Raw genomic sequence first — 27,082 nt, 5'->3', positions numbered from 1 at the left:
GGTGACATTTAGAAGATGCTCAAACACTGAATCCTCTGCTTGAAAGTAAGAATGAAGCCAGGAGGCAATTCAAAATAGAAAGAACAGCACAATATGCATAATTCTGACACGTGCAACTAGAATATTGCACTATTGTTACTATTCAGAAGGCAAGGTAATCATTGCATGTACACCTATGTATTTAAAACCACCAAAAACCAGACAAAACTCAATAATTAAAAAAACACTTAAAGTTTGTGTTCAGTTTCAATAGGTGGTTGAGATATTGTCAAACTTTCTGTATCACAGAATACAACTTAATAAGGAAAACTCTTCTCTCTACCTTGATAGGTAATCTCCCTTTTTGCTGCAGATAAAGTAATTGAGGATAGCACTGCATATGCCATTCATACAAAATGCGTACCATACATGTAACTCACAACCACATCTACACATTGCTGGAGCAAGCATGACTCTCTCTTTGGAAAATCAACACTAGCAACATGTATGACATATATTTAGGTCCTTTCAATGAGATCGGAAGTCAAACTGGGACTTGGAAGCCCTACAGGCTAACAATCCTTGTGGTCACTTGTGAGCAAAGTATATGTTGCATGGTTTTGTGGGTACTTAGAGAATTTAACCCTTGTACTTCCTATGAATTGTCCATAGCACTGTCGTTAGGAAAAAACCAAACAGCAAACAACCTCCCTAAATTCCAGAATACTTTATTAAACTGCTAATTTCCAAAGATACTGAAAATTTTGAGGAAATTTTTGGCTACTGAACAGAATATATCTAGCTAAAACAATTATTTTGAAAGTATCTACAGAAAAATTTGCAATCAAAATACAAGTATGGTATTCAAATGGAAAAAAGGCTTGATGTGGCAGGAGTGAATGACAGATAACTTTATAGATTTAGCAAGAGCTAACAGGCTTGGGAAACTGAAAGCAAAATATTACCTACTTCAGCCTATTATAATGTCCACAGCTGTGTAATATTCACTTTTAAAAAAACAAATGGAGCTATTCAAACGTATTCACTTGCAAAATTTCCAAATAGTGATAAGAATCATACCAAACCCCTGCTTTCACCAAGAAATCTTTGTTTGCTTGCAGTTCTTTGAATCACTTCAGTCCTCAACAACAGAAAGGTATTGTTAATACTAAACATAGCCAAGGATGTATAAAATCCTTTAAAATAGATAAAAGGTCTAAGTTTCCCATGTTTCTCCATCCTTCCTTTTTTACCCAGTTCCAGGGAAATTCAAGTATCACTACTCCTAAACACAGAAAAAAAAGGGCACAGTGGCATGGAGTGACTGTACTACAAAGTGTTGGGCTGGTGTTGGAACAAAGGCCTCTTGCCCTCCAGTTCAGCATTAGGTGAACAACATCACATGGAAAAACTCCCCAGCTAACCACTGTTTGCTTAAACAGATAGAGCCTCATATGATATTCAATTAATCTGAATTGTGCAGAAAGCTCTCAGTTTTACAGTCAACACTGCTTTTCATACTGGCAAATAACTCAGAACCTTTAAACCTAATAATGAGAACCTTTAAACAGGAATAAAGCTTGCAGTATTTATACATGGATTTTGAGAGCATCCATAGTCTCAACTTCCATTAATTAGAAACATTCCTAAGAAAGACAGTCCCTCCTTCCTTAAAAGCAATGCAACTTACCCTTCCATGTGGATGTACTCCACTGTATTATACCATACACCTTTAGAACTATTTAGGCCCAGAGTATATTTCTCAAGGAAGTGAAAAGCTCTTACCTCGCCACAGCGCTGTTTTGCTAATTCAGCTAGTCTGGATTTTAGTTCATTTATTTTCTCATTTGACAAACCTTTTGAATTTTTTAGTTGTATTTCAGGAACTCTGTGGGACAGCAACAAAACATAAAAAAGTCCTCATTAGTAAAACTGAGTGTAAAAAGCAACAGATTGTTGATAAAAACTGTGTGAGGGAAAAGGAGTGGAGTTCATAGTCACTTGGCAATTAGTCAACACTCAGATAAGCAGATAAATGTTACATATACAAGATAAAGTCAGAAATACTGTATTATATTCCCTATCATCAAATTTTCTGGTTGCAGATTACCTCTTGGTAACACTTAACAGCAGAACTACCGAAGAAACCCAGCAGACTCTAATACTTCAGCTCTTAACCACTAACTTACTGAACAAGCCATTTAAAACATTACTAACATAACATTTAGATGTTTAAAATCTATTTATCACCACTATACAGGTAACACAAACCCTAAGAAACAAATACAATAAATAAATATCAGCTATATTTAAAAAATATTTAAAGTAAACAAGCAAAATGTCTGTAGGTGTGATATTTTAAACTAAAACAAACAAAAAAAAGAAGAGAGCAGCTGTTACATCCTTGTATTAGGGTACAACTGAGCTACCACTTAGTAAGGAATAGCATTTCCCTCCTACAGCACTCATGTCACAGCAGAAATGGATGGACTGAAGGGAGTTATGTTTTGGACCATCAGTGGTATATGGACTGAACAAAATAGGACACAGAGCAACATTTAACCCAGAAATCACTTGCCAACACAAAATGCTGGACTAGGCTGGTCACCTGCAACTCCTTCTACACTCTCTATGGAGAACTCTTCCAAAAGCTAATCCAGCAGAAAACAGAACAACAGATGGCTTTAAACAGAAAGGAGATTGAGTCTATCTCAGGTGAAAGAGTCAGGAATTCAGGAAGTTTAACAAGGGCACTAAGATGGTGGCAGGTGCACCTCTGGTTATCATCTCCAAACCACAAACTGGGGCTGCAGTTCTGCACTGACAAACTCATCCCCATTATTCTCCATTGCACAAAAGACTAAATCCAATTCAGATTGGCGCCAAAGTTTGGAGTTGCATATTATAAAATACCCCAGGCTTAATAAATACTGACATGCAGAAAGCAAGACTAAGAGTGATGAATAAAACTACATGTCTTTTCAACTCACACTTTGCTACAAAAAGCAGAGAAAAAAGATTATAAGTTAATGTTCACTTACGTATCGGGGTAAGTATGTGGACACTTGACCCACAGGTCAACTTTGGCATACACTTCATTAGCACCAGTCAATCCCTGAGGACGCAGAACTAAATTAATTTCAGGAGGCTGTCGCACCTGAAACACAAACCAAAACTTCTGATTGAAAAGGATTGTTTGGTTTTGCTTTAATGAAAACACATAACTCTCAATCTATATTATACTAGAATACAGCTCAGACCATCCAAAATATGAAAAAAATACATTAATGTGTTGACATTGCTCAGTAGGAGTGAACTAGTCCACTGACTATCATGGTTTATCCAGTATATTTTTACAACTTCTTCAGATAAGTCTAGTTACAGTCATTAGAAAGATGATTCAGACTGAGCAAAAATGAGATTCTATAATAAAACTTTTGAATTCTGCTTACTGTAAGACAGCACTAGAAAAAAACTAAAGAAACTTAACACAGGTTATATATATCACAAGATAAAGCATTCATTATAAGAACAGCATTTTTCTTTAGTGTTTAGATTACTAACCCAGGCATTATTTTATTTTCCAACAGGGCAACAGACCATAATGTCACACTGATATACACCTTACATGGCCAAATCAATGGACAGTATTTTTTTTCTGTAGTTATATTTAGCATTTTGCCATAAACCAGAATTTTAAGAAGCAGTGCCTTCCCCATCCCTACCCTGTTCACCTACTCAAAATCAGAATAAAGTAAAATATGCCCATATAAGTATTCCCAACTTTTTCTTTTCAATTAGGTTTAAAAACAAACAACAAAAACCAACAAAACAACAGTAACATGAAAAACAGGGAGGGAAGTAAGACCATATGGAATAACAAACACTGAAACAGATGGCAGCTATCCCCTTTGCTTTTCTAGCAAGGAGAACATATCAAGTGAGGAGGATATCAGATATGACCTTCAATACAGAGGGAACACATCTGGAAACCCAACAAATTACTAAGAGTTGTCTTACCAAACTTTATACAAAGCGAAAAAAAGTTGTAAGTTGCTGCAAAAAAATTAAGTTCAAGTCTCTGGCACAAAAGAAAGCTGAGGATATATAGTAGACATTCAAGATGAAAGAATGCAAAAAGAAACAACAGAAAAAGTGAACCTGTGGAACAGAACAGTGATCATTACCTCCAGATACAGGAAAACAGAATCATGGACACACTGGAAAGGAAATGTCAAATTGATGGGGACACGAAAGACAAATGGAAGAGAGTCATGAGTACCAGGCCTGCCTGAGCACCAACTAGCTGTAATTAAAAAACCTCACACCTATGAAAATGAAAGCAAAACTATTATCATGGAAATAGGTGCACTGTGACAAAACCACAACATATAATTACTATGTAATTATCATCATGTATACTGACAAAATGAATTAATTAAGCATGTATGTAATTGCCAGGTTAAGGAATGAATAAAGCAGCAATTTTAGAAAAGCCTGACAATTATTTAGAATGCAATTTATGAGCACAGCACTGATTATCGAGCGAGCGCTTCTATCTCGAGAATCAATCGCAAAGGTGGCCGGTGGCAGGGCTGAGGGAAGGACCACGGGCACGCAGCGAGAGCCGCGACACGTCAGGCAAGGGAGACCGGGAGCGGCCCCAGCGGCAGCGCCAGCCGCGCCCCCGCCGCTGTCCGGTCCGGTCCGGCCCCGCTCCGCACCGGTACCCGGCCCGGCCCCGCTCCGCTCCGCTCCGCCCCGCACCGGCACCCGGCCCGGCCCGCCGCGCCTCCGCCCCACGCGGACCCCGCTCGCTACCTTCCAGGCCTGGCTCTGCCGCAGGTCCTGGAAGTCCTGCCCGTAAATGGACTCCAGCACCTGGAGCTCGTTCTCCTGCCGCAGCTGGTAACTCTCCGGCGGCTCCGCAGCGAGCTCCGCCGGCAGCTGCCCAGCGGCCATGGCGGGCCCCGCGCTGCCGCCGGGCCTGGAGCCCGAGCGCGCCCGGCACCGCCTCCGCCGCGGCGGCAGGAGGAGGAGCCGGGGGCCCGGTGGCTCGTCCGCAGGAATGTGTCGAGTTGGAATAATCCCATAAGGATCCCGCTCCTCACGGGACTCCCTAAACTAAACAGTGTGACTGAGAGCACTTGGTGCCATGGCCACTTCCCTGGGAACCTGTTCCTGTGACCAACCACGCTTTGGGTGAAGAACCTTTTCTAATGTCCAGTCTGAACTCCCTCAAGATATGCCTCCAAGTATATCTGCATTACAGAGATACACAGCAAAGACAGTTGGATACTGTGTAGATATTTTTTTAAACTGACCTTGAGGAAGAGTCACAAAAGGGAAAAAACAACCAAGAATTTCAGTACAGATTTCATGCAGAGCTGGGGCAGGATACAAGTCCCTGTGAAAACTGTAGAAAGGTTCCCACTGACAATTGCTGTAGTGAGTAATAGCAGGGGGAGGGCGAACAGTCCTTGGGTGAACTGAAAACAAAAAAGTGAGGCCGGCTGTCCTTGGTGGGACCTGCCAGAGAGAGGCAGCTGGGGGTTGTCAGGAGAGCAGCGACAACCAGAAAAACAAATGAGCTTCGGTCATTTCACAGGGCAACTGCTGAAAAGGACTGCCACAAGAGGGAGCCTTTAAAGTTTTGGGATGTTCATAAAGAAACCCCAAGTAAATTCATACATACAAGCTTACCTATTAGGTGAGTAATCACCAGACAAAGAAAAATGTTACAGTAGTCGGCATCTTGCTACCACGCACCCAGATATAGGAATGGAGTTTTGGTGACTTTGACTTTACTCCCTGACCTTTGAGTACAGGCTTTTTGTTATAAAGAGACCAATCATTTACACGAATGATCGGTTTCTATAGCCCTCAATTTGTACTTCTGAAATTGAAAGCTTGTTCCACGCATACTTTATCTTTCAGTTCCACTTAAATAAGGTCGTTAGTATCAAGCGAAAACCAAGCGTTAAATTGTATCACTGTTGTGACGCTGGTCTCTGTTCTTCACCATTCCTAGAATGTGTCTTTAGTGGCAGGGTATTTCTATCTCATCTGCTTTTCGGTGGGAAATGGTCTGGAAACAGACCAAAGCTGTTTAGTGTTTATCTAGAAACAACAGAGACATCCTTTTTGCTCAGTCATCTGTGACCTAGGGCAGTGTAACTCATCCTGGAGTTTCCTCTGGTACAGTTGGGTATGCTCATTATCAATTTGCATATAATAAAAATGATTTTCCCTGTGTTAAAGACTGGAAATAAAAGTGTCTAGGCTACAGTTTCATGTTCTCTCCCACACAAATACACAGCAAGAATGCCTTGGTGATGCAGTAAGTAATTAAGAAATGTCAGCAAAATTTCCTTTAACAGCAATTATGGGTTTGTACTTCCCAAGCATGTGGTGTGGGACACACATGGGAAATTTCTCTCCTGTTACACTGTATAGCAGTGGGTGAACCAGATAACAGTATGCCTTTTAAAGCTGCCCTACTTTTCCCTACTTTGTGACTTGGCAAAATTTTAACCAGTTAAGATGAAGTAGTCTAGACCAGATGTCTACCTCAAGCTATTTTTTCCCCTTAATTACTTCTATAATGATTCATTGTTTCTAAGAAGAAAGCCAGAGTAAAATAACATAATCATACAAACATTCTAAGAATTTGTTTTTAAAAGTCTTGTACTCCAGCAGGAGTGTGAAAATTTGAGGAGGAAGAGACAACCTTTTTTCAGTGCTGTGGCTTTGCTAGCTAACCTTCTGAAAACCTGCACAAACTAAACCAAATTACATTACTGCAGGGAGACTTCACATGCTCAGCACAGATTTACTGGAATAAAATGAACATCCACCTGCCTCAAACATGTGCCAGACTGCATGTGGACAAAAGCTTCCCTTCCAAGATTTAAGGCAAAATTTGAAACTCTCTCCCACAACATTAAAATTTAATTCTAGCAAATAAAATTTAAGTGATTTGTGAGAATGTGCTTTCACTTCCCCATGTGCATGGTGAGGGGGAACTCAGTCTTCCTATGAAGTGCAAGAGGGAGGGAAAAGGTTCTGAGTGTTAAGAGTAAGAAATTTGGCAGAAAATAAAAACTCTTGCATTCCAGCTGGTCTCCAGAGATCAGAGGAGCTGTGTGCAGCTGGGCTTATTCTGATTATAACCAAATTGGCATTACACGTCTGGTCATGTTCAATGGGAACTTCCATGAGCACAGATTCACAAATAATGTGATTTATTGAAGCAACAGAAATACAAAGTCTGAATAAATGCACAAGCTGTGATAGAGCTCCAATGATAACCATGGTGTTATTATGGGTAATAATAATAATAGCAGGTTACCAAGTTTTTTACCAATTTTATTTTTACCAATAATAATAATACACGCTTACCAAGACAGCATCTCCACTTGGATGGAGTTAGAGGAGAGTAGCCTCAGAGCTGTCTCTGAGGTCTTTAAGAGTCTTTCTCCTAACAGACCTGCCCTCCTTACATACAGCACAGTCTGATCCCCCTCCTTCTATGTTATCTGTAGCATGGTCTAGGCAGAGTGCTAAGTTGAGTAATACAGTAATTTATGTGGTAGCATGTACTTCCTTAAGCTTATTAGCATATGCAGGTGTATTTTACTATTTAAATTACTTTTAATCAGGCAAAGATTTCTTTTTTTGGCCACATTGTCCTTCAAAGTTCCAGTCGTACAACTTACTTCTGTTCTGTTCCATTCCTAAGTAAAACCCAGACCATCCTATGCCCACAGGACCTCTTCCTTTAGCCAACTCAGTCTTTCTTGACTATGCAGATCGGTGCACAGACAATGCAGAGGGTACACGGTGTAGGCTGTAGATAGTAAGCATTAAGTCTTGCCTGGCTCCTTGGTCGTCATTCCATATGGATGGAGGAACTGAAGAAAGGGACAGCTGGGTGAGGAAAAGCACCTTGCAGGTGACTGGGAGGTGAAGGGACTGAGGTGAGACTCTGGTTAAAGACACTGGTCACAAGAATGCTGGAGGCCAAAAGGATGAAGAAGCTTGTTCAGGAAAGGAAAGGTAAGGGGAAAGCATGGTGAAAGCTTCTGATTATTACCTGGAAAGTGGGGAAGAATGGGACTGCGTGGACAAAGTGAATGAGTTGTGGGTGAGAGGAAAAGGTAGGAGGGCGAGTGAGTCTGAGGCCACAATCAGAGTGAGTCAGAGACGTGAATTACTAGAAAAGTGGCTGGAGCAATGAACTCCCAGAGGAATGAGAGGAGGCTGCAAATGGCTGGGCCCAAACACATGGAGGTACAAGCAGAGGCTTGTACAGCCTCCAGGATCTGTGGTGGGATGGGACAATGGCAGTCCCCTATTCCTGTGGTCAGCAAATGCCTTTGAACCCACGGCACAGCACCTAGCTCTGTCCTGGATCACTAAAGTTCACATCGCAGGAGACCGGGCGAATGTCACTGGAACACATCTCGTGGGCTTTGGGTCCCTGAGGAAGCCTTGCTGTGCAGGGGATGAGGTCATGGATAGATCCTCTTCCCGGGGCACTTCCAGACTGGCCGCCAGTGGATGAAAAAACCTTTTTGGCTTAATTTTTAACTAGCACTAACCCCCGCCGCCAATGTCTCCAAATTAAAGGCTAATCCATCCACTGTATGGATGCACACCATCAGTAGAATCAATGCCGAAACTCATTACACCCACCGAATTGCTTTTCTGGAAAATTACACATTTAGTAAAATATTTATTTTAACAATAACACGCGTATCTGGAACCCAGCACCGTCTTTTGAAAGTCTATAACCAGAACCAGGGACCTGTTTGAAAACACCGGTTTAAAGCGCGCCCTCCCGCTCCCACAGCCCCGAGCGAAATGGCGGCGCCGCCGCGGCTGTGTGATGGCGGCGCGCCCGCCTGGGCAGCGAGGCGGGCCGGCGGCTCCTGCTTCGGCCCGGCTCGGGATGGCCGCAGGGTTTGGGAGTGCGGGCCCGCAGCGGCTCGGGATGTGGGAGCACGAAGGAGCAGGGGTGTCGCTGCCCGCCGCGCTCAGTGCGGGGCGCGCAGCGATCGCACGGAGCCGCCTCGGTTCGCTGGACTCTCGAGCGCCCCCGCCTTGCGATTTAAACCCCAGCTCATTTCCCCGAGAAACAGCGGAGCGCCGGGGCAGCCGCTGAGCACTCGCTGGCCTCTCTGGACGCTGTGTGCGAGGGTTTTCGCGGCGTCCAGCGCCGCGCAGAGCCCGCCGAGGGACGGGAGGGAGCCGTGTCTCGCCACGGGCGGAGCGGGCAGGAGCAGAGGAGAGAGCGGGAGCAGGTGTGCCACGGGGAAAGCCATGCTCTTCCTCTCTCAGGGCTGTGAGCAAAGCCAGAGCCAACGCTGAGAGTGCAGTGAGGGGACAGAGTTGGTGGCCCCCCAGTTCTGCAGGCCGGCTTTGCTGTGCAGCGAGCCCTGGCCCTGCGAGCGTGTGCGCGACCCTCGGCACGGAGGGAGGATGAGCCGCGGTGCGGGGTGCGATTCTGGGGACCGTGGTTCCTTCTCTCTCGCGTATTGCGGTAAAACATGCTGAGACGACCTGTGGCAGTGTGAAGGAAAAACTATGGCACAGCTGATCGGAAGGAGAAGCCTGGCTTGTTTTCTGCTTTTGTTTACTGGCTGTCATGACTTACAAGGTGAAAACGCGAACAGCCAGCCCTGTTTCTCGGGACACAGGCATGTGGTGAAGATGCCTCCGAGAGGCAGAGACCGGGCTTTATCCTCAGAAGCATCCTTTTGCCTGTGGGCTCCATTCCTTCACTAAAGACAAGGGCTGCACAACCTGTATTATTAGGTGGCAGCAAGGCAGGCGAACTTCGCCATGGGGTACGACAGAAGCTGGGTGTTGGTGAATGAAAGCGACCATGCCCCGTCCCAGGCTGTCACCGGGGCTCTGGAGACGGGGAACGCCTCGGCCGGGCGGATGGTGTGGCAGGGCGGGAATGTCAGCGAGGCGGGCGCCGTGGAGAGCGAGGAGCACGGCGAGGAGCAGAGCTACCGGCACTTCACCACCACCGTGCAGGTTGTCATCTTTGTGGGCTCTCTGCTGGGTGAGTGAGAGTTGCTGGAGTTCTTTGTTGATTTTTGTTTTTTTTTTTAATCCTTGCGGTCAGGGACTGCAGACCAAAAGGTGATTGGCATCACTGGTTGCCTTCGTGACTCTTCTTACTGCATTTCTGGTCCTCAGGTGTATGATTTCAAGTTCCTTGTAGGTTTTGATGGGTAAAAGCTGTTTCTATAAAATGTATTCGTCCCGGATAAGAACTTGTACATTAGATGTATGTATTACTTAGTAACCTTTTCTACCAGAACTTAAACGGGCAAAAATCAGATGGGTTGATGACATGCTTATTTTCAGCTGCAACGGGATCTGTTCTCTTTAACATAAACAAGGGTGTGGAGTGTTTTGAACAAGTTTTGCTGAATTTCTGTTTCACTCTGCAGTAATTTGGTATTTGTGTCCTGCAGATTTTAAATAAATCCTTTGGAAGTACTTTATATTGTAAATATGTATAACTATGTACAATCTTGTCTACTTACAGCAGGAATCATAGATTAGATATATAGTAGTAAGGTACTGCTATATAATTTTACGAATGTGTGTACATTTGCTTTCTTGATGCTTATACCACATTTTGTTAGGAATATGTGCACATTTCTTAGCAAAAAATAAACCAAAAAAAAACCAAAACAAGGCAAAATAAGCCTTAAGGTGAGTCAAGTTAGCACTGTTCGGGCGACAAGCTGGATTTCAGTAAAATGTCACTACTATCTCAATCATTCAAGACTTTACACACAGGGCATCACTGAGAAAACACCCAGCTTTCTTAAGGGAGTTCATCAGGAATATGCTGATGGTCATTGGCTCATTTTATCGAGGATTTGTTTTGGATTTTTTGGATTTTCCTGATCTTGAGTAATGCTAAAGTCCATTTTTGTGATCATGGTAATAAATTCTAATATCTATCTCATTTTGATAATATGTAATATCACTTCAATAATTTCTAAGAAGATGGTAAGCATAGGCATGGAACAGTGTTGAGTCCCAGTCAACAATGCACCTACTGGCTATTACTGTAAATCACTGAGTCTTTTGGCATCAATTATTCCTCTGTGCAGTGGAGATAATCCTCATGATTCTTGCTTTTTTTCTACTTCGCATATAGTGTGGGGAAAGGATACTTTAAATATCATAGGTACTCTGTGTTGTTCTGTATGTTGGATAGTACCTGGCACAAAGCAATAGCCAGCAGTGTCCTAAAATAACAAGACTAGATGAGGAAAGTCAGAATTTTAATTCTTTTTCGTGTTTTGAATCTTACAGAGAATAAATTTGAGTCGTATGTCCAGATTTAGTTTCATGAGCATCGATCCTCCAAAATTATTTGAAGAAAAAATCAGACATTATCATGTAATCATTCCTTCAGCAGCTAGGACTTTAAAAAAAACCAACCAAACAGAAAATGCCATAGGTATAAATATTGCAAGATTAATGTAAGTTATGGTTTGGCCCTCCTGCAATTTGTTTTCAGGAGGTGGACTGAGAAAACATTTAAACATTTCAGCATGTCACAAGAGGTTTATTTGCTGATTGGATGGCTGGGAGGCTGATGAAACTTCCAGATCAATAACTTTTCCAGGCCTATCAAAGAGCTAAACAGGGGAGGAAATAATATACTTTTTAAATTATGAAAATGCACTACTCCAATGACAAATGTTAGCAGGGGGCCTCACTCATTTACCGTGATGGAAACCAATTTAAACTATTTTTTTAAACTAGTAGCCTTTACTGCTAGTCTCCCTGTATCCCTGAAGTGCTAATTTGAAACATTGATGATATGCACTATCATAACAGCTGAAAACTTTGGGGTCTTTAAAAAATGTCTTCCCATATCAACCCAATGAATGTACTACTATTTCTTCTTTACTGGAAAGAAAGCCACATCTCTCATATGTGCCAGAAATTTTGTATGTTCACATGCTGGACAGTATCTCTGCATCAGCAAGGGGTAACAGCTGGGTATTTGCCTCACACCTAATGCTCGCAGAAATGCTGTTAATTAAGTTATCATTTATCCTCTGTCATGGTCCTTAGAGCGTGAGTGGCATCCATCAGGTGAGCCCCCCAGTTAAGCTGCAGAATAGCAGTTCCTTGTTCTAGTGAGTCCCAGGTTCCTCTTTGCAGCGGGCAGCCCTTCAGTAGGTGGATAAGACTATTCTTCTCCCTAAAGCCTGAGAAGGGGATCACACCCCTCCGGGATAGGATGTGGGTGTTTGAATCCTTTCTGGTTTGGGTGGATGTGCAGCTTGTGCATTTCACATCATCAGTGCGTGCCTAAGGCACTTTGCTGTTGATAAAATAGCATTAGTTACCCTTTTAAAGGAAGAAATTAGTTTCAGCTTGAAATGGAACAAACCTATATGACTCAGTCTTGATAATGATTACAGGGGTCTGACATTAGCAGGAGTCTACAGCTTGGAGAAATCCAGGTCCTGCAAGAGGGAAGAATCACAGTCGGTGTTGTGAATTTAATTTAGGTCCCTGCTGCACAGAAGAATGTTGTCAGCTGTGAGAGAGATGCATGTTATGGTTTTCTTTTCTCCCATTTAAGACCTCTATTTGAGTCCTGTGGGAAGTCTGGGACACTAGGATAAATTCTTGTGTTAGTTCTCACTGTGATATGACAGAAAGTGCTGTTTTGAGTGTTTCATTATATCTGCTGAAGGCAAGGAAGAGTCAAATTTGTTTTTCTTTTTCTTTATTTTAAGCTTGGAATGACATAGGGCTCCCTTTACAAGTGACTAAATTTTTAATAGCTTTCTTTTTATCAAAGACTCTTGAGATCAGTTTTGTGGTGAATATAGGAGTACAGCAATACTGATCTGCAAGGTGTATTTTCCTCTTGCCATTAGAAGGAATCAGTATGCAGAGAATAATCATTACTTCAGCTTTGAAGGAAGAAAGAGAGTGTATAATTTTTGAGTTTTGGTGGGGAGAGGTCACTAGAGGTGGCTGCAGCCTCTTTCAGTTGAGTGCGAGCAGTAGGGTGAGATCTGGAAAATGAAGAGGGTCTCCAAAGAGCTCTTGGAACCAGTGTGCACAGTGAGCTTAGTTTGAAAGGGAGATAAATATGATGGGTGAAAGGCAGTGGACAATAGCACCTTCTCAGGAAAAGGGAAAAGAAGACCAGAAACAACAGTTTTGAGGTAGATGAGGATGTGGGCTCTCTCCCTGAACATGGGCTTTCCCACAGTTTACTTACTCACATATAAAGTCACAGCAGGTAAGTGGAGGAACTTATGAGTTGTGCTTGTACTGACAGGCATAACTGAATGCTCATGTCCTGTCAGGTTTAGGTGAGATTAATCCCATTGTAGAATAGATAGCAAAAGGGACCTTAAAGATCATCTCGTTCCAGCACCCCTGCCATGGGCAGGGACACCTTTAGTTAGAGCAGGCTGCTCAATGCCCCATCTAACCTAGCCTTGAACACTTCCAGGAACAGGACATCTACACTGTTTCAGTGTTTCACCACCCTCACAGTTTATTTTTCATATATCTAACTGAAATTTCCCCTTTACTGGTTTGGGGTGTCTGTTCTTTTCATATTTCCAAGGTTTAAGAATCAACATTTGTTCCTGAGGCTGAGTATGTTCACAATTTTCATGTTGTATAAAACTGAATTTCTTCTTTAAAAAATAATTATTGTCAGTCGTTTAGGAAAAAGAATCCACACACACAAAATTGATGCAATTTACAATAAGAAAGAGATGTCCTCAGTGCTAATGTCTATTTTATATGCATTTTACTTTCTATGCATTTTTTACTGGCTGTATCCCACATAATCCCAAATCCAGGAAACTTTCCCAGACCTTTTAGATCAGTGCCTTATTTGAGGTTTGGGGAATTAGGCTCTACGTTACTTGCTCTTTTGGCTTCCTAAATCTGTCCTGTACAGAAGGAAATTTAACTGGAAAGGCTGAGGATGCTCTGCTAAGGTTTCAACTCTATTTCAGTGTTATAGCACTTTTTGGAAAGCCATGGGTTAGATTGGTTACCTCCTGGTTTTTAGCCATGCTTTGAAGGAGAATGATGTGCTTTGAAAGAGGTATCCAATATCACAGTGCAAGTGAACCTCTGCTGCCTTCCCAGCGTCCTGTAGGACAGGCTTGCCCCTTTTCATGAGGATTTCCCAGTCCCTCTCTGTCCCTGAAACTGATCTTCTTCTCCTTGTCTTGTTATCTGTGCAGAGAGATGTAAAACAGTATTGCAGCAACTAATTTTTAAAGGGATAGGTCTCTTACGGGGTACAAACCTGAAGTAAGACAGCCTAGGTCACAAGCATTTACCTAATGTTTGTAAAGGCAAATGTATGTCAGCATAAGGAATAAAATACCAGTTTTGAATAGCTACCAGTAAAGATTGCCATAGGCATCTTCTGTAAAGAATGGAAAAGGGAATCTTGAAGTAAAAAATACTGCAGATATATGAGTCAAGGCTAGACTGGGAGAATTTTGAAAGAATCAGGGTCATGTCTGCAAGAGCTCCAGCCAAAATTTATAGCTATGCCCACAAAAAGGGTAGTGCCATCTGAGGGTAAGAAGCAAAAAGGTTTGGGGATGGGAATTATGATGTTTTGTTTCACTGGTATCACACTTCTAAGCAGTGTCTTAGATGAAATCTCCTAAACCAGGCACTTTGGATAGATTAATTTACTTGCCGATTAGCTGAAATAAAGTTTGGCAAAGCAAAAAGTGACTGAAAATCAAGTCTAAAAAGAAGCATCAGGCAAATGATGATATGAGTGGTGGTTGCATGTAATGCTAACTGCACAGTAATACCATCCTGCAGTACCATAACACTGTAGTAATAATTTTCCCCTGCGGTTTTGTATGGGTGGTTCTGAGCCCCAGGAGCCATGGACTGTGCAGCAGTTAAGCTCAGTTCAGGATGCACCTTGGAAAAGCCTGCCTGGAATAGATGTTATGCTTTTGTTTTTTATGTGTGTTCAGTTGAACTGCTAAGCAATTCTCTTTGGAAGAAAAATTGAGTTTGAGGAAAGGATGAAGAAGAGGGGTTGTGAGAGTGCTGGGGCCCCTGTTGCCATGGAGACCTCTCATCTCCCCGAGCTTCAGCAGAGGCGCCGTGTCTGGCTTTGGCTGAGGGGCCCTTCAGGTAGCACTGCCGCTGCCTTTTAAAAGAGAGGCTTTGGGAAAACAGCCCTTTACCTAGCCTGCAAGTGTGAGATGCAATGATTTATGCCTGATACTGTGGGGATACTGTGTGATGAAGAGTTCCTCAGACATGTGTTGGGGGGTAACCAATGTCTCTAAAGATCATGTGTGTCAAGGATGTTAAACCGACCCCATTTATCCTGGAATCACAGAATATCTTGAGTTGGAAGGGATCCACAAGGATCATTGAGTCTGACTCCTGGTCTTACACATAACAGCCCCAGGAATCACACCATGTGCCTGAGAGTATTGTCCAAATGCTTCTTGAGCTCTGCTGCTGTGTCCAACAGGGAGCCTGTTCCAGTACCCAAGCATCCTCTGGATATCAGAACATTTTCCTGATATCCAGTCTACACCTTCCCTGACAGCTTCAGGCTCTCAGATCCTGTCTCTGGTGGTCACAGAGATCAGTGCCTGCCCCTCTGCCTCCCCTTGTGAGGAAGTTGCAGACTGCTACTATTTAGGGACAAACTGATTAATACCAGTCATTTTACTGTCTGTACTCCCCTGTGAACACTTTAATGAGAGCTATGAACCAGCTCTTTAACTAAGTGACTGGATGTCATGTTTTGCTTTTTATTGTTAGTTACAGTTGCTGAAACACCTGCTGGTGTGTATCACTTGATTGTTTTGAACTTCAGTGAAAATCTAGATACGAGATTTTGTATTGATGCCATGGGCAGTAAGTTAGTATTTCAGGCATGAATGAGCCCACGCACTTAGCAAGAATTTTAAATAGTGTTAGTTCTGTTACAGATTTCATTTAGTGGCTTGCTATTAGGCAGGCATCATGAGCTCTTAAGTGAGGGTTTTTTCTATTCTGTTCATCTTTAATTTCTTATTTATGTGATGTTGGAAAAAGTACATTTGCCACTGAGGAACATTTTTCAAGATCTAGGAAATTGTACACATCTCCACAAAAGGTGCTGGCTGTGCTGCAGAATCCTGTGGGCCAGTAGAGATGTTCCTGCTGCAGCTCCATGTCCAGAATGAGCAGTAGCAAGGCTGAGCATGCATTCCCAAGAGGCGCACATGCACACAATACATCTATACCTCTTACCCATGAGCAGCCACACTGACACAGAAAGCAAATGCAGCATTCAGGCAGACACAAGGAGTATCAATGGCCTCATCCTCTTCCCCTCTCTGGCTGCTCAGGATGAAAGCCCATTAGTATAAAATATATAAGTATACAGATATATAAGCCAACATGGATCACTCTGTAGCAGCTGGTCCTAGACTCCCACTCTGCCCAGTAGCTGGCCTGGGATCCTCGTGTCTCCTGGTTGCCTCACACACAGACACGCAGATGTAGATGGCACTCTCCAGTAGCTGGTTTGGAGCTCCTCATCCTCTGCTGGCCAACTTTCAGAGCCCTCTTGTCCCCCCGTGATTACCTGGATCACACCTATGGCCACACCAACACTCTCCTGAGCATCTCCTTCTTGCTGGCTGGTCTGGCTTGATGTTCAGTCGTGATCATGCACTGGCACACACCCAGACAAATGCTCACTCCCTGTCTCTCCAGGCATTGCCATCCTGATGCATCAGCCCTGATGTCCCATGGTCTTTCCCCAGTTACTGTACCTGCATTTCTCTTTGCTCACATGTCCACAGAGGAGAGAGTCCCTCATCCATGAGAAGAGTTGGCAATGGAGTTTAATGAGAAGGTGGGACAGACTGCACTGATCAGGTGCAGGGTATGGCCAGAGCAGTGTATGAACCAAATGTCAATTTATAGATGCCTTTTATCTCATTTCCCCTCTGGTCTCTTGCACTTTTTCCTACTCAAACCACCATGGCTGGGTTTCTGGAGCTTGGACTGTAAGATAAGCCACCACAGTGGGAACTTGAGATAAGATAAAGGGGATACTATTGTTCAGGTGTTATCTCAGACCTAGGGGCATGTTAGGAACGCTTGGGGAGAAGAATCTGTCACTGGTAATGGACACAAATAATGCTGGATTTATAAGCCACAAGGAAAGTCAACTCGGCAACTGTGCTGAAATGAGCTCAGATTCCCTAAAGAGTGATTCTGGCAGGGGCACATCGCAATCACCGACTCACCAGCTCAAAAGAAGAGAAAGAATAAGCATGTGGACTTATTAGCCTTAGAGGTGAGGAATAATTTAGCCAACAGAATGAGAGAACTGTAGTCAATGAGCATTAATTCCTTTGTTTGTTAGGATGAATAAATAGCAAAAAGTTTTAAATGACCTTGGGACCCCCACCACTGAGAAGCCCAGGATGAAGAAGGACCAACAGAATATCACTGGATCCACAGGTGGTAGCTATTTTCTACTTGATTTATCCACTGCCCTCCCTCCCTTTTCTATTTCTTTCTACCTCACATTCATTGTTAAATAAAATCCATATTACCAGCTTTGGCATATAGTCTAATTTTCTGGGGAGGGTTTGGGGCAGGGGCTCCTTTCTCTGAGTAGGATTTTGAAATTCCCACACTTGCTGTCTCCCTGCCTCTTCATGGAGGTGAATATTTTCCAAGACACTTCTTTTTGATATTTGGTTAAGATGAGATTCTGAGATCATATAGGAGATGTATACTAGTGGAAATATCAATGTGAAGTGCTTTGCAGAGAAAAAAAAAAAGGATTTTATATACATCCTGTATATATTTAAGGAAAAAACTTCCATATTCCCAAAGTAATGTTTTGTTTTCTTGTTGTACTTCTTTTTGATCCCATCACAGAATTTGTAAATTACTCTAAATAGTCTTGGGTGTCCACTATGAGAGGTCACTATGCAATACCTAAATTGGTTGCCCAAAGAGTTGGGATTTCTCCATGTTATGTTTCCTATACTTGCTGTCTCAATATCCAACAAGGAGAGAGTTGTCAAAATGTTTTGATAGTGGGGTAGGTACTGCTAGAAAGTTTGCAAATGGCAGAAATACTAGTGAAACAATTATTGTATTGTACCTTTGTTCATCTCACTGCTGATTAAATGCTCTCCCTGCAGGAAATACAGCCTCTTGTTTTCTGAACAGTACTGTTACATGTAAGCCTTTTTTATTTTTAGCATCTTTAAATTAGATTTAGCTGCTGGAAGCAGGGAGAAGAACTGGTGCCTTGTAGTCAGCCAGCTTCCACGGAAACATTGCAATAAGGAAAATATCCTGGACTGGAAGGCTGGCTGGATAAGAAATTGTGTAACCTCTCATGGTAAGGCATGAGTGACAAAGCAAATGGCAATTATGGTAGTAAGGAAAGCTGTAGTGAAGCTGAAATGGTGATGGCAGGGAAAGCTCTGATTGTCTTATTCTCTGCTCATGGTCTTGCTGTCATTGGCAGTTGCTGGGAGATTGCTGTGGACTGCAGCCTTTTGAAATGGTTTATTAGTTATGATATTCTATGATGAAATTGACATTCCTTTCCATCACGAATAGTCTGGCATCCTGAGAAACACAGTCCTTCCTTCTGTTCTGCCAGTTCTCTTGGGAGGGGGCAAAAAAGCCTCTAGTTGTTTGGGAGACAGAGACTATTTTTAGTCTGCTTTTTTCTACCACCTCTGACTTATTTTCTTGTCTATCAAAGCAATTCCGTACAAAGACTCATGAATTTCTTTCAGAAGACTGGTAAAATACAAAGTGGTCTTGCTTCTTGTGTAACCTCTTGTATCTTTGTCCACAAACCTTGTGTCACTTGACATGTTTCCAGACCCCAACAGGCCTTACTTTTGTTGTACCTGTATTTTGTGTGGCACAACTAGATAATTTCTTTGATACCATAGAACAAACAAAAAAGTCAGTCATAAAAGGGGCTAAAATACATTTTCTTCTGCTGTTGCCTGAATTAATTGGAACAAGTGGAAAACACTGAGGTAGGATGTGGTTTTTTTTTTGTTTCAGTTTAATATCTGTAATTTTTAGGAGTATCTAGAACAAAAAGAGTTGTCTGGTTTGCCTTTTCCATTTGTAGTATTAGTCTGTTTATTTCCCATTTCCTTTTCAGAGGAGTATTAGCTACAAGCCTTTTGGATTGTGTCAGTCTGAATTAGGAACTTCTCTGCCCCTGAGCAGGTAGTCACATTTCTTGTGCTCTGGCCAGTAGCATTATTTCTTTCTGGAATTTGGCTGGCACATTGAGCTTAACATGTTAGTTTTTAAAAGTTTTATTAGTTTAGCTTGTCTTTTGCTTCAGTGAGTAAGGTTGCTGTCCTCCTGCTGAGTGTAGGATGGTACCTTTGTAAGGTTCTTAGCAGTGAATTAAGATGCAGTTGCTTGGCAAATGCTTGGAGTAACCTCACCAAACTCCCACTTACCCAAAGCACGGAGCCCTCTAAGGAAGCAGGCCAGTCCCAAACTCACCAGTCTTGCTTGGCCTCCCCCCTGCTCCTGTCTTTCCTGGCAAAACAGCTGTGCCACCTGCCCTGTGTACCCCCAGCACAGAGAGATAAGCATTCATCCTATTTTCTTTGGCATGCACAGATACCCCGTGATGGCTGGACACAGCATCCATCCTTTTTTAATTATTGACACGTTGTGTCTCCATCTTGCCCAAGTTCAGCCTGGGAAACGACCTGCACGTGTACAGTAACACTGTGTCTATGACTGCTAACCATCAGGGAATGATAGGGAGATGTTGCCACATACAACATACTGTTCTCTGACCTGTCCATGGCTTTTTTTGAGTACATATTTTAAAAGATAGAGGCTTATTTTGTCCAGTCCACACAAACATTGATGCATTAATAGAAAATGAGGACATTGAAAGGAACATCATGTACAGGTCAGCAGAATTATTATTATACTTACAGAAAAAGCTGCAGAACTCAATAGGCTATTACAGAATGTTCTTTTACTTCACTTATAAAAATTGTTATCTGTTATCCTTATTTTCATCCACTGCAGTTCTCTAGTGTTCATATGAGATTTGGTTACGTATTCTATTAAGTATTCAGTATTCTATGTCTGCACTTTAATTTGAAAAAAAGAATAAATTGCCACCACACTAAAATTTTTCTGACTGTAACAAGCCTTTGTAATAGGACAGCAGACAACCATTTTTTTTATTAATTTGTTTTTTTTTAAAACACAGTCAGTATAAAAAAAGAGATGCTAAAGTCCAGAGGGCAAAGGAAAGTGTAAAAGAAGCCAGAGTATGTGAAGGTAGCAGAAGGAGCAATGGTTGTGATGTGCATAGAGATTCATACAGCTGAAACTGTTCAGAATTATGAGTGAGTTTTGGCTGTCTGTCCTGAGAAGCCATGCAGATAGATGGTCACCATCTACTGAGTATCAGGCTTGGGATGTCACCTAAAGAATCATCCTCTGCTTTTGCAAAATTGGGCCACAAGTGACTTCCAAAGGTAACATGGCTTCTTAGGGAATACTGTGATCTTATCTCAATACTCCTCCTATTTGTGGTCTCTCATTGTAGACTATGGCCAGGTTGTACCTTTGGAAGCTCTAGAAAGAAAATATTAATATACTTTTAATTTTAGAAACCCCCCCCTCTCCACACCCACATCCCTCCTCTCCCTCCTACACACTTCTACCATGTTTCAGTCAACGTATTTTTATAATAAATTTTTATTTGAAAAATTATTCACTACACTGGAAGAGTCTTAATTAGAAAATCCCTGCTGGTTGTTGAGTGCTTTTTGTTATTCTGATTAATCAGACACTACCACTATGTGGAATAATTCTGCCATGATATGGAAAGTCTTTTAAACAATTTGCTGCTGCTTAGGAGTTCCCTAAGATTGATTATAAACTGACATCATCACAGGAGCATGCAATAAAAAAAATAAATCTGTGCTTTTTTAAACTCTGTTGTAAAACCTGTAAAGAACTGGAATAGAGACTGAAATCTCACTGTAGATATGAAGGTGAGTTGCACAAAATTACCTTGATCTATGGAAAAGACAGCACACAGACCAAAGAGTTTTCTTACATCTCCTTTTTCCTGCAGCCTTTTTACTGTTTTGGTGCTAAACCTACTGAGTGCAATCAGATTTTTTTTTTGAGATTTGTTGTTTTTGGCATGGTAACTGCTGCAACAGCAGCATGTAATTGGAGTCTCAGACTAGTAGTATGTTAGATAGTTATTGAGGAGTATGCTTTGGTTTTCCTTGCACAAAGGAGTAGGTGTCAGGAAGCTCAGTGCCATGTCTGGAGCAGTGACTGCTCCAGAACTGCTCTGTCCCATCTGTGTAGACTAGAGGTAGAGTGGAAATATGCTCAAGTGCTTTAAAGCACTTGAAAGAAAGTGGATTTAGAGAAAAAAATTGCCACTAATATCTTAAGTAGCCAACAAATACAGCATGAAAATAGTCTTTGAGAATCTTCATGTTTTTAAATGTCATAAAGAATGCTTAGAAATAAAAAAAAAATACCCTAAAATGACCCTATATATGTGGACCAAGAGGCAGAGCTGCACATTTCTTTTTCAACAATTGTCCTGTTTCTCAGTAATGTAGAATTGGTAAAAAAAATCAGTTAATGTACGTTAGAATAGAGTAAGGAAATAATTTCAGTGCCATTTGCATTGAATGACAGTTTTTATATTTTTTTCAGAGCAGTGGAAATCTGGTAATTCTACTATCAATGTACATCATTAATCTAAATGTGGTGCTTGAAAGAAATGGAATTTAAGCAGACAATGCCTTGTGATTCCTCTGGTGTGGAGAGGAACACTGGGGTCTGTCAATGCTGATCACACTGGGGGCATGTTAGGTGATGTAAGGAGTGAATTGTTGACACAAGAAACATCTGCTGGCAGCTTGGATTAGGTCCTTTGATGCAGAGAGAATTAAAAATAGTGATCAGAATAATACAGAGCAGCCTCTGACTTTGTGTCTCTGTCAGGCTAACACTCTCTTAATATTCCCAGCAGAGCTTGGACTTGTCATGTGTGAGATGCATTCCTCTCTCCCTTTCCTCCCACTTTTGTATTCCAAAGAAAAACACCTGCCTCCTTCTTCTATGGGTTGCATTACTTTGATTTATTAACCCAATGATAGAGGAAAACTGCCCATCCTCTCTTCATTCTGTTGTCCATAGCAGGGAGAACCAGAGATGACCTGCAAGTCCTGCTCTCCTGTCAGGACTTGTGTCACAGGCTTAGCATGTTTGAGGGGGCATAAGGCTTTATGATCACATTCCTCTAAGTAAGTAGTGGGACAGCCAAATCCATTGGCAGTGCTTGCTTCAAGGATCAAAAGTGGCTTCAGGTCTCAGTTTTACATTTTGTGATGGTTGTATCTTTTCTAAGAGAAATGTAAATTTATATTGTAAATCTTCTTGCATTTCCTACAGACACACTATCATCTCAGCAAAGGAAAGCTAGTTATGAAATATTTTACTACTGCTTCATACATTAGGCATCCTGGGATCAGTGGGATAGCCAAAAGAGGATATCTAAAAATGCTTCGCAATTAAATCTCCTCATTTCCAATAAATGAAAATAGTCCATTGGTTCATTCCCCAATTCTCTTAGTGTATGGCAATATAAAATTTACTTTTCATTTCCATTTTCTTTGCATATTATCAAGTCACATTAAAAACATACAGCCTTGAGAGAGTAGTGGCTTCTACTGACACCTATAAGGGAGCTTTCTGTACCCAGGCAGGTACATCTGTGGTCTGTGTGTTTCAAAACATTGTAAAAAATAAAGCTAAATGACTGCCATCATATTGTAGTAGCCCCTGTAGTAGAAATCACTAGCCATGTGTTTGATCTACTTTTCTTAAAACAAACCAAAATAAACAAACAAACCAAAAAGCCACAAACAAAAAAAATCTAAATTCTCAGACATGTTGTGAATTAGATGTGAAATAATGGATGCATTGTTTAGTTTAACCATTCTGTACTGTCAGATTAAGACTGTTATAAGTAGGCTATTAATCAGGAATTTAAAACCAGTAATGTATATACAACTCAAACACTGATAGTTCAATACTTTTTTTTGATTGATGCATACACTAGACGCTTTCTGAAAAATTTATATAGCCATTGTAGTTGTCAGTTCCATCCCTATTAGCATATTTTGCCAATAAAGCTTGAAACAGTAAATTAACTTTTCTGTCCTTAAAATACCAGCAGTTTTTGATTGATTGCTGTTGGAACAGTGAGGCATGAAGAAAGAAATTAATAATCTCCACTAAAAACAATTTTAGAGGAATCAGGGAAGTCATGTAAATCCTGCTTGAGGATGCAGGTTGGGATGCCTTGCTCTCCTCAGGGTGCAGGTTCCACTGTGCTCTGTTGAGCAGCTCAGACAAGCAATGGTTGAACAAGTCAGGGTTTAACAATGCCTTTGAGTTCTGATGCAGTGATTTTTTTTGCAGCTTTACAGTGCTAATTTCTGAAGTTAATTTTTCATTGAGTAGTCTCTGGAGGCAACTGTAGGACACTGTGGGCCCTTTGTTTTTTCTTTCTTTATTTTCTGTCTAGATCACATACTATTTAAATTTCAAGCTTGGTACTTGACTGCTGAAGGCTTCCTTTACTGTGCTCTTCGAAAAGAGGTTGCTTCTGAATGCACTTCTCATAAATTAAAGCTTTTAAAGCACTCTGACAGTATTAGCACAAAGATCCAAGTGGATCTTGGATATGGAGCACTCACAGGTTTCTGTGTACCTAGGCGTGGATTGTCAGGACAGGGCAGAGGGTTGTCATATGGTTTCCTGTGCAGAATATTTTTCTAGGAAAGCTCTGGAGTGTTGCAATCTGATGGTAATAAATACCTTTCTTAAAAAAAAAAAAAAGAAAAAAGAAAAAGAAAGGATCGCTTCAACAGAATCGAAAAGAAATCTATATGCTACTTTGCTAAAATGAAAGCATCTTATAAGATATTATTATTCTCTTATCATATAGAAGCAGCTATTTTTCCTGCTGTATTTATATAATTTTCAAAATATGACAGATTATTACAATTATGCAATCTAAAATTCCTATCACAGTGAAGCCTTCTGTTTGCTTGTATTAAACTTACCCTTGAAGTTTACACAGTGATTCTCATGTGGTTTTTCCCAGTACACGTCCAGAAGCTAATTGTTTTGAGCAGTTACTGACAATGGGTTGTCTCCCACTGGCAAATCAGAAAGAGTTGAGGTAACCTCTGACAGTGGATTGTGCTGTTCTTTGAGTGTCTCCTCATTAAGCATTACTGATGCTCGTATTGGCACTTCAATAACTGAATGGTTTATTACAATGTCTCTTAGGTAAAGAGAGTTTCTGGAATGCCTTTTTCTTGATAAGTTTTTTGAATAAGATGTCCTAGTTTGAAGTAACATGAGAAACACAAGTCATACTCATTTGTTTGTATTTAAGAATAATTCACAGTATTTTCTTAGTGTAAGCTTGGTGATGGTTTGATTTTGGAACTTCAATGATAACAAACCTGAGAGTTTGTTAACAAAACCTGAGAGTAATTTAATTATGTAACATTGTTCACCATATACACTACTGTTTGTTGGGTTTTTAAAAACTCTTCTGCTTGTTTCTTTTTCAATTCATTTATCATATGTTTTTGATGAGATTTGCTCATTTCCAGTGCTAGTTTTATGTCTAGTAACTTATTTTAATAAAACAACCCAAACACATTCCAAATCCAAATAATACAACTGTGTTGTTTTATTATGAAGTGATTTTACTTTTGCATTCGTGAATGTATTAAGTTGTTTTTGTGGTCATTGCTGATACAAATGAGTATAATGGTGAAATAAAAGTGATCTAAAGATTCAAGTAATCTTCATCACAAATGAATCAAGAGGGTATGTTTGAAAATATGTTTTATCAGTGCATATAAATATCTTAAGGGCAGATGTCAAGAGGATGGGGCCAGATTCTTTTTAGTGGTACCCAATGACAGGAGAAGGGGCACTACTTGAAACACAGGATATTCCATCTGAATATGTGGCAAAACTCCTTTACTTCGAGGATGACAGAACACTGGAACATTCTGCCATGAGAGAATGTGGAGTCTTCTCCTCTGGAGATATTCAAAACCTGTCTGGATGTGATCCTCTGCAACCTGCTCTGGGTGAACCTGCCTTACCAGGGGGTTGGACTGGATGATCTCCAGAGGTCTCTTCCAACTCCAGCCACTCTGTGAAACAACTGAAATGTTGTGCATATCAAAAATAATGTGTAGTTAAGAAAAACTAAATCTTTGATCGCTTCTGAAAGACTTCATCTGAAAATTATCAAAACCACTCTGATAAGGAAAGATTTAGTCATTCATGTGCAACAGCTTAAATTGACCAAGACCAAGAAAAAAAGCAGAACTGGTTTGTACTGCCTCTGATGTAATATTGTTACTGTGGTCTTAGAATTAGTCAGTAGTGTCCTTGTTTTATCCATACATTACATTCTTTTAACATTCTTTTAATAAAGCATTCTTGCTTTATTGTTTCTGCTGATGCTTTCACACTTGTTTGCTTCTGTTTGCATTTCATTCAGACTGATCTTGGTATTTCTGTTGCAGGTCTCCACAGACAAATCCCTAAATGGCTCAGGAAAGGATCCACTACTCTTTCTTGTATTAAGGTCACAAGTTGAAGTATGCCAAACCCCCTGTAGTTAAATAAACAAGGGTTTTTTCTTTGTCTCTGCTATTTTGGAAGACCTTTTGGATTTGTCATAGTGATTTTTGAGGGACTATTAAAATATGGGATCCTTATCTTGCTCTTCATATTCCATACCCTGAAGGTACAAAGTGTGTCCATGTTTGTTTTTAAGGTAACAAAACAAATTATATAGTTATTAGTGAAAATATGCATCCAGGTAATGGCAGTACATTAAGATGTACTTGAAGAGTTTTCATGTGTTAATGACACATTTTAGTCCCTTAATGGAAGAGCTGAAATCACTATAGATATTTGGAATATGTTTTTGTTGCTACTTTGTCTGCTGAAGTCAAGAAAAATTGCTGGATTGTTTTTACTTTTTGCTTGTTTCCATATGGCATAGAGAGATACTAAACATTTTCACCTGCTGACAGTGCGTGACTCTGCGAAAGAGGAGCAATTACATAAATGTGTCATCCAAACATTCCCAACCAGTGTGACATGGTGGTTTTTGTAGGACAGCAAAAGGGGAAAAGTGTGTGAGGAATGTAAAAATACAAAATATGAAATATAAGTAACACATGCCTTGGTTTGTATCAGTAAATTGGTTGAATGTTTAATAAGCAGAGGACAATCATACAGCAGCTAATATCTTGGTTATTTGTGGATTTACTGCCTGTGTCACAACAAGAGATGTTTCAGAGATGGCTGCAGAGAACAGATGCAAGAACCATGGAAAGCTTTGCTAATGAGCATGTATTTGTATATGTGTGTTGGAAAACACAGCAAGCTCTAAGTGATTTGATGCACCCACTTGCTGATTTGCCCCAAGTCACTGCCTGTGTGCTGTGTATCCTCTTTGGTGAAAGAGGTAGGACTTGCATATATGGAGCCTCCCTCTCATTTCTGCTGGAGGCTGCTGTCCTTTACAGGGTTTGCTGTGTGCTGCATGTGTCTTAGGTTCATTTAATCTTTACATGCATATGGGTAATTAATATATGATTTACTTATCAGGTCATATATATATAGAAAGACATTGAAATATTTTTTTTAATTTCAGAAAATAAAGCTAGAAACTAAGTTTATATCATTCCAGCTTTTTATAATTTTGTCATATTGAAATCAGCTTGATTTTAATATGCTAAGAGGCCCAAAAATTCCTTTTGCCAGCAAAGATATTCTGTTCAGCTGCATCTATCAGCAAAACACAAGTTTAAAATTATATACTGCATGCAGATGATTGATGAGGGAGTTGGTGTCATCAGTACATGGTAAGTCCTGCACTGCTGCACTAGTGCAACGTAAGACA

The 27,082-nt window shown here is 41.0% G+C and overlaps 2 protein-coding genes across 3 annotated transcripts in view; one reads left to right on the top strand and one right to left on the bottom strand.

The window, feature by feature from the left end:
* Positions 1-4,941, bottom strand: part of EIF2AK4 (eukaryotic translation initiation factor 2 alpha kinase 4) — a 37,876-nt gene extending 32,935 nt beyond the window's left edge. Inside the window, exons 1-3 of the mRNA XM_039704920.1 lie at positions 4,801-4,941; positions 3,021-3,136; positions 1,765-1,867 (exon numbers count right to left, since the gene is read on the bottom strand). Coding sequence (XP_039560854.1) covers positions 1,765-1,867; positions 3,021-3,136; positions 4,801-4,941 — 360 coding nt within the window. The remainder of the gene's footprint in view (positions 1-1,764; positions 1,868-3,020; positions 3,137-4,800) is intronic.
* Positions 4,942-9,145: 4,204 nt separating this feature from the next.
* Positions 9,146-27,082, top strand: part of GPR176 (G protein-coupled receptor 176) — a 37,285-nt gene continuing 19,348 nt past the window's right edge. The window contains exon 1 of one of the 2 annotated variants that reach the window (XM_039705583.1): positions 9,146-10,054. In XM_039705583.1, coding sequence (XP_039561517.1) covers positions 9,826-10,054 — 229 coding nt within the window. In that variant the 5' untranslated portion in view covers positions 9,146-9,825. The remainder of the gene's footprint in view (positions 10,055-27,082) is intronic. The other variant, XM_039705584.1, reaches the window with a different exon arrangement.

This window comes from Passer montanus, unplaced genomic scaffold (assembly GCF_014805655.1).
Source record: "Passer montanus isolate IOZ18808 unplaced genomic scaffold, ASM1480565v1 scaffold18, whole genome shotgun sequence".
NCBI classification, from domain to species: Eukaryota; Metazoa; Chordata; class Aves; order Passeriformes; family Passeridae; genus Passer; species Passer montanus.
The sequence above is the reverse complement of the archived record's forward strand: the minus strand, read 5'-3'. Positions and strand labels throughout refer to the sequence as shown.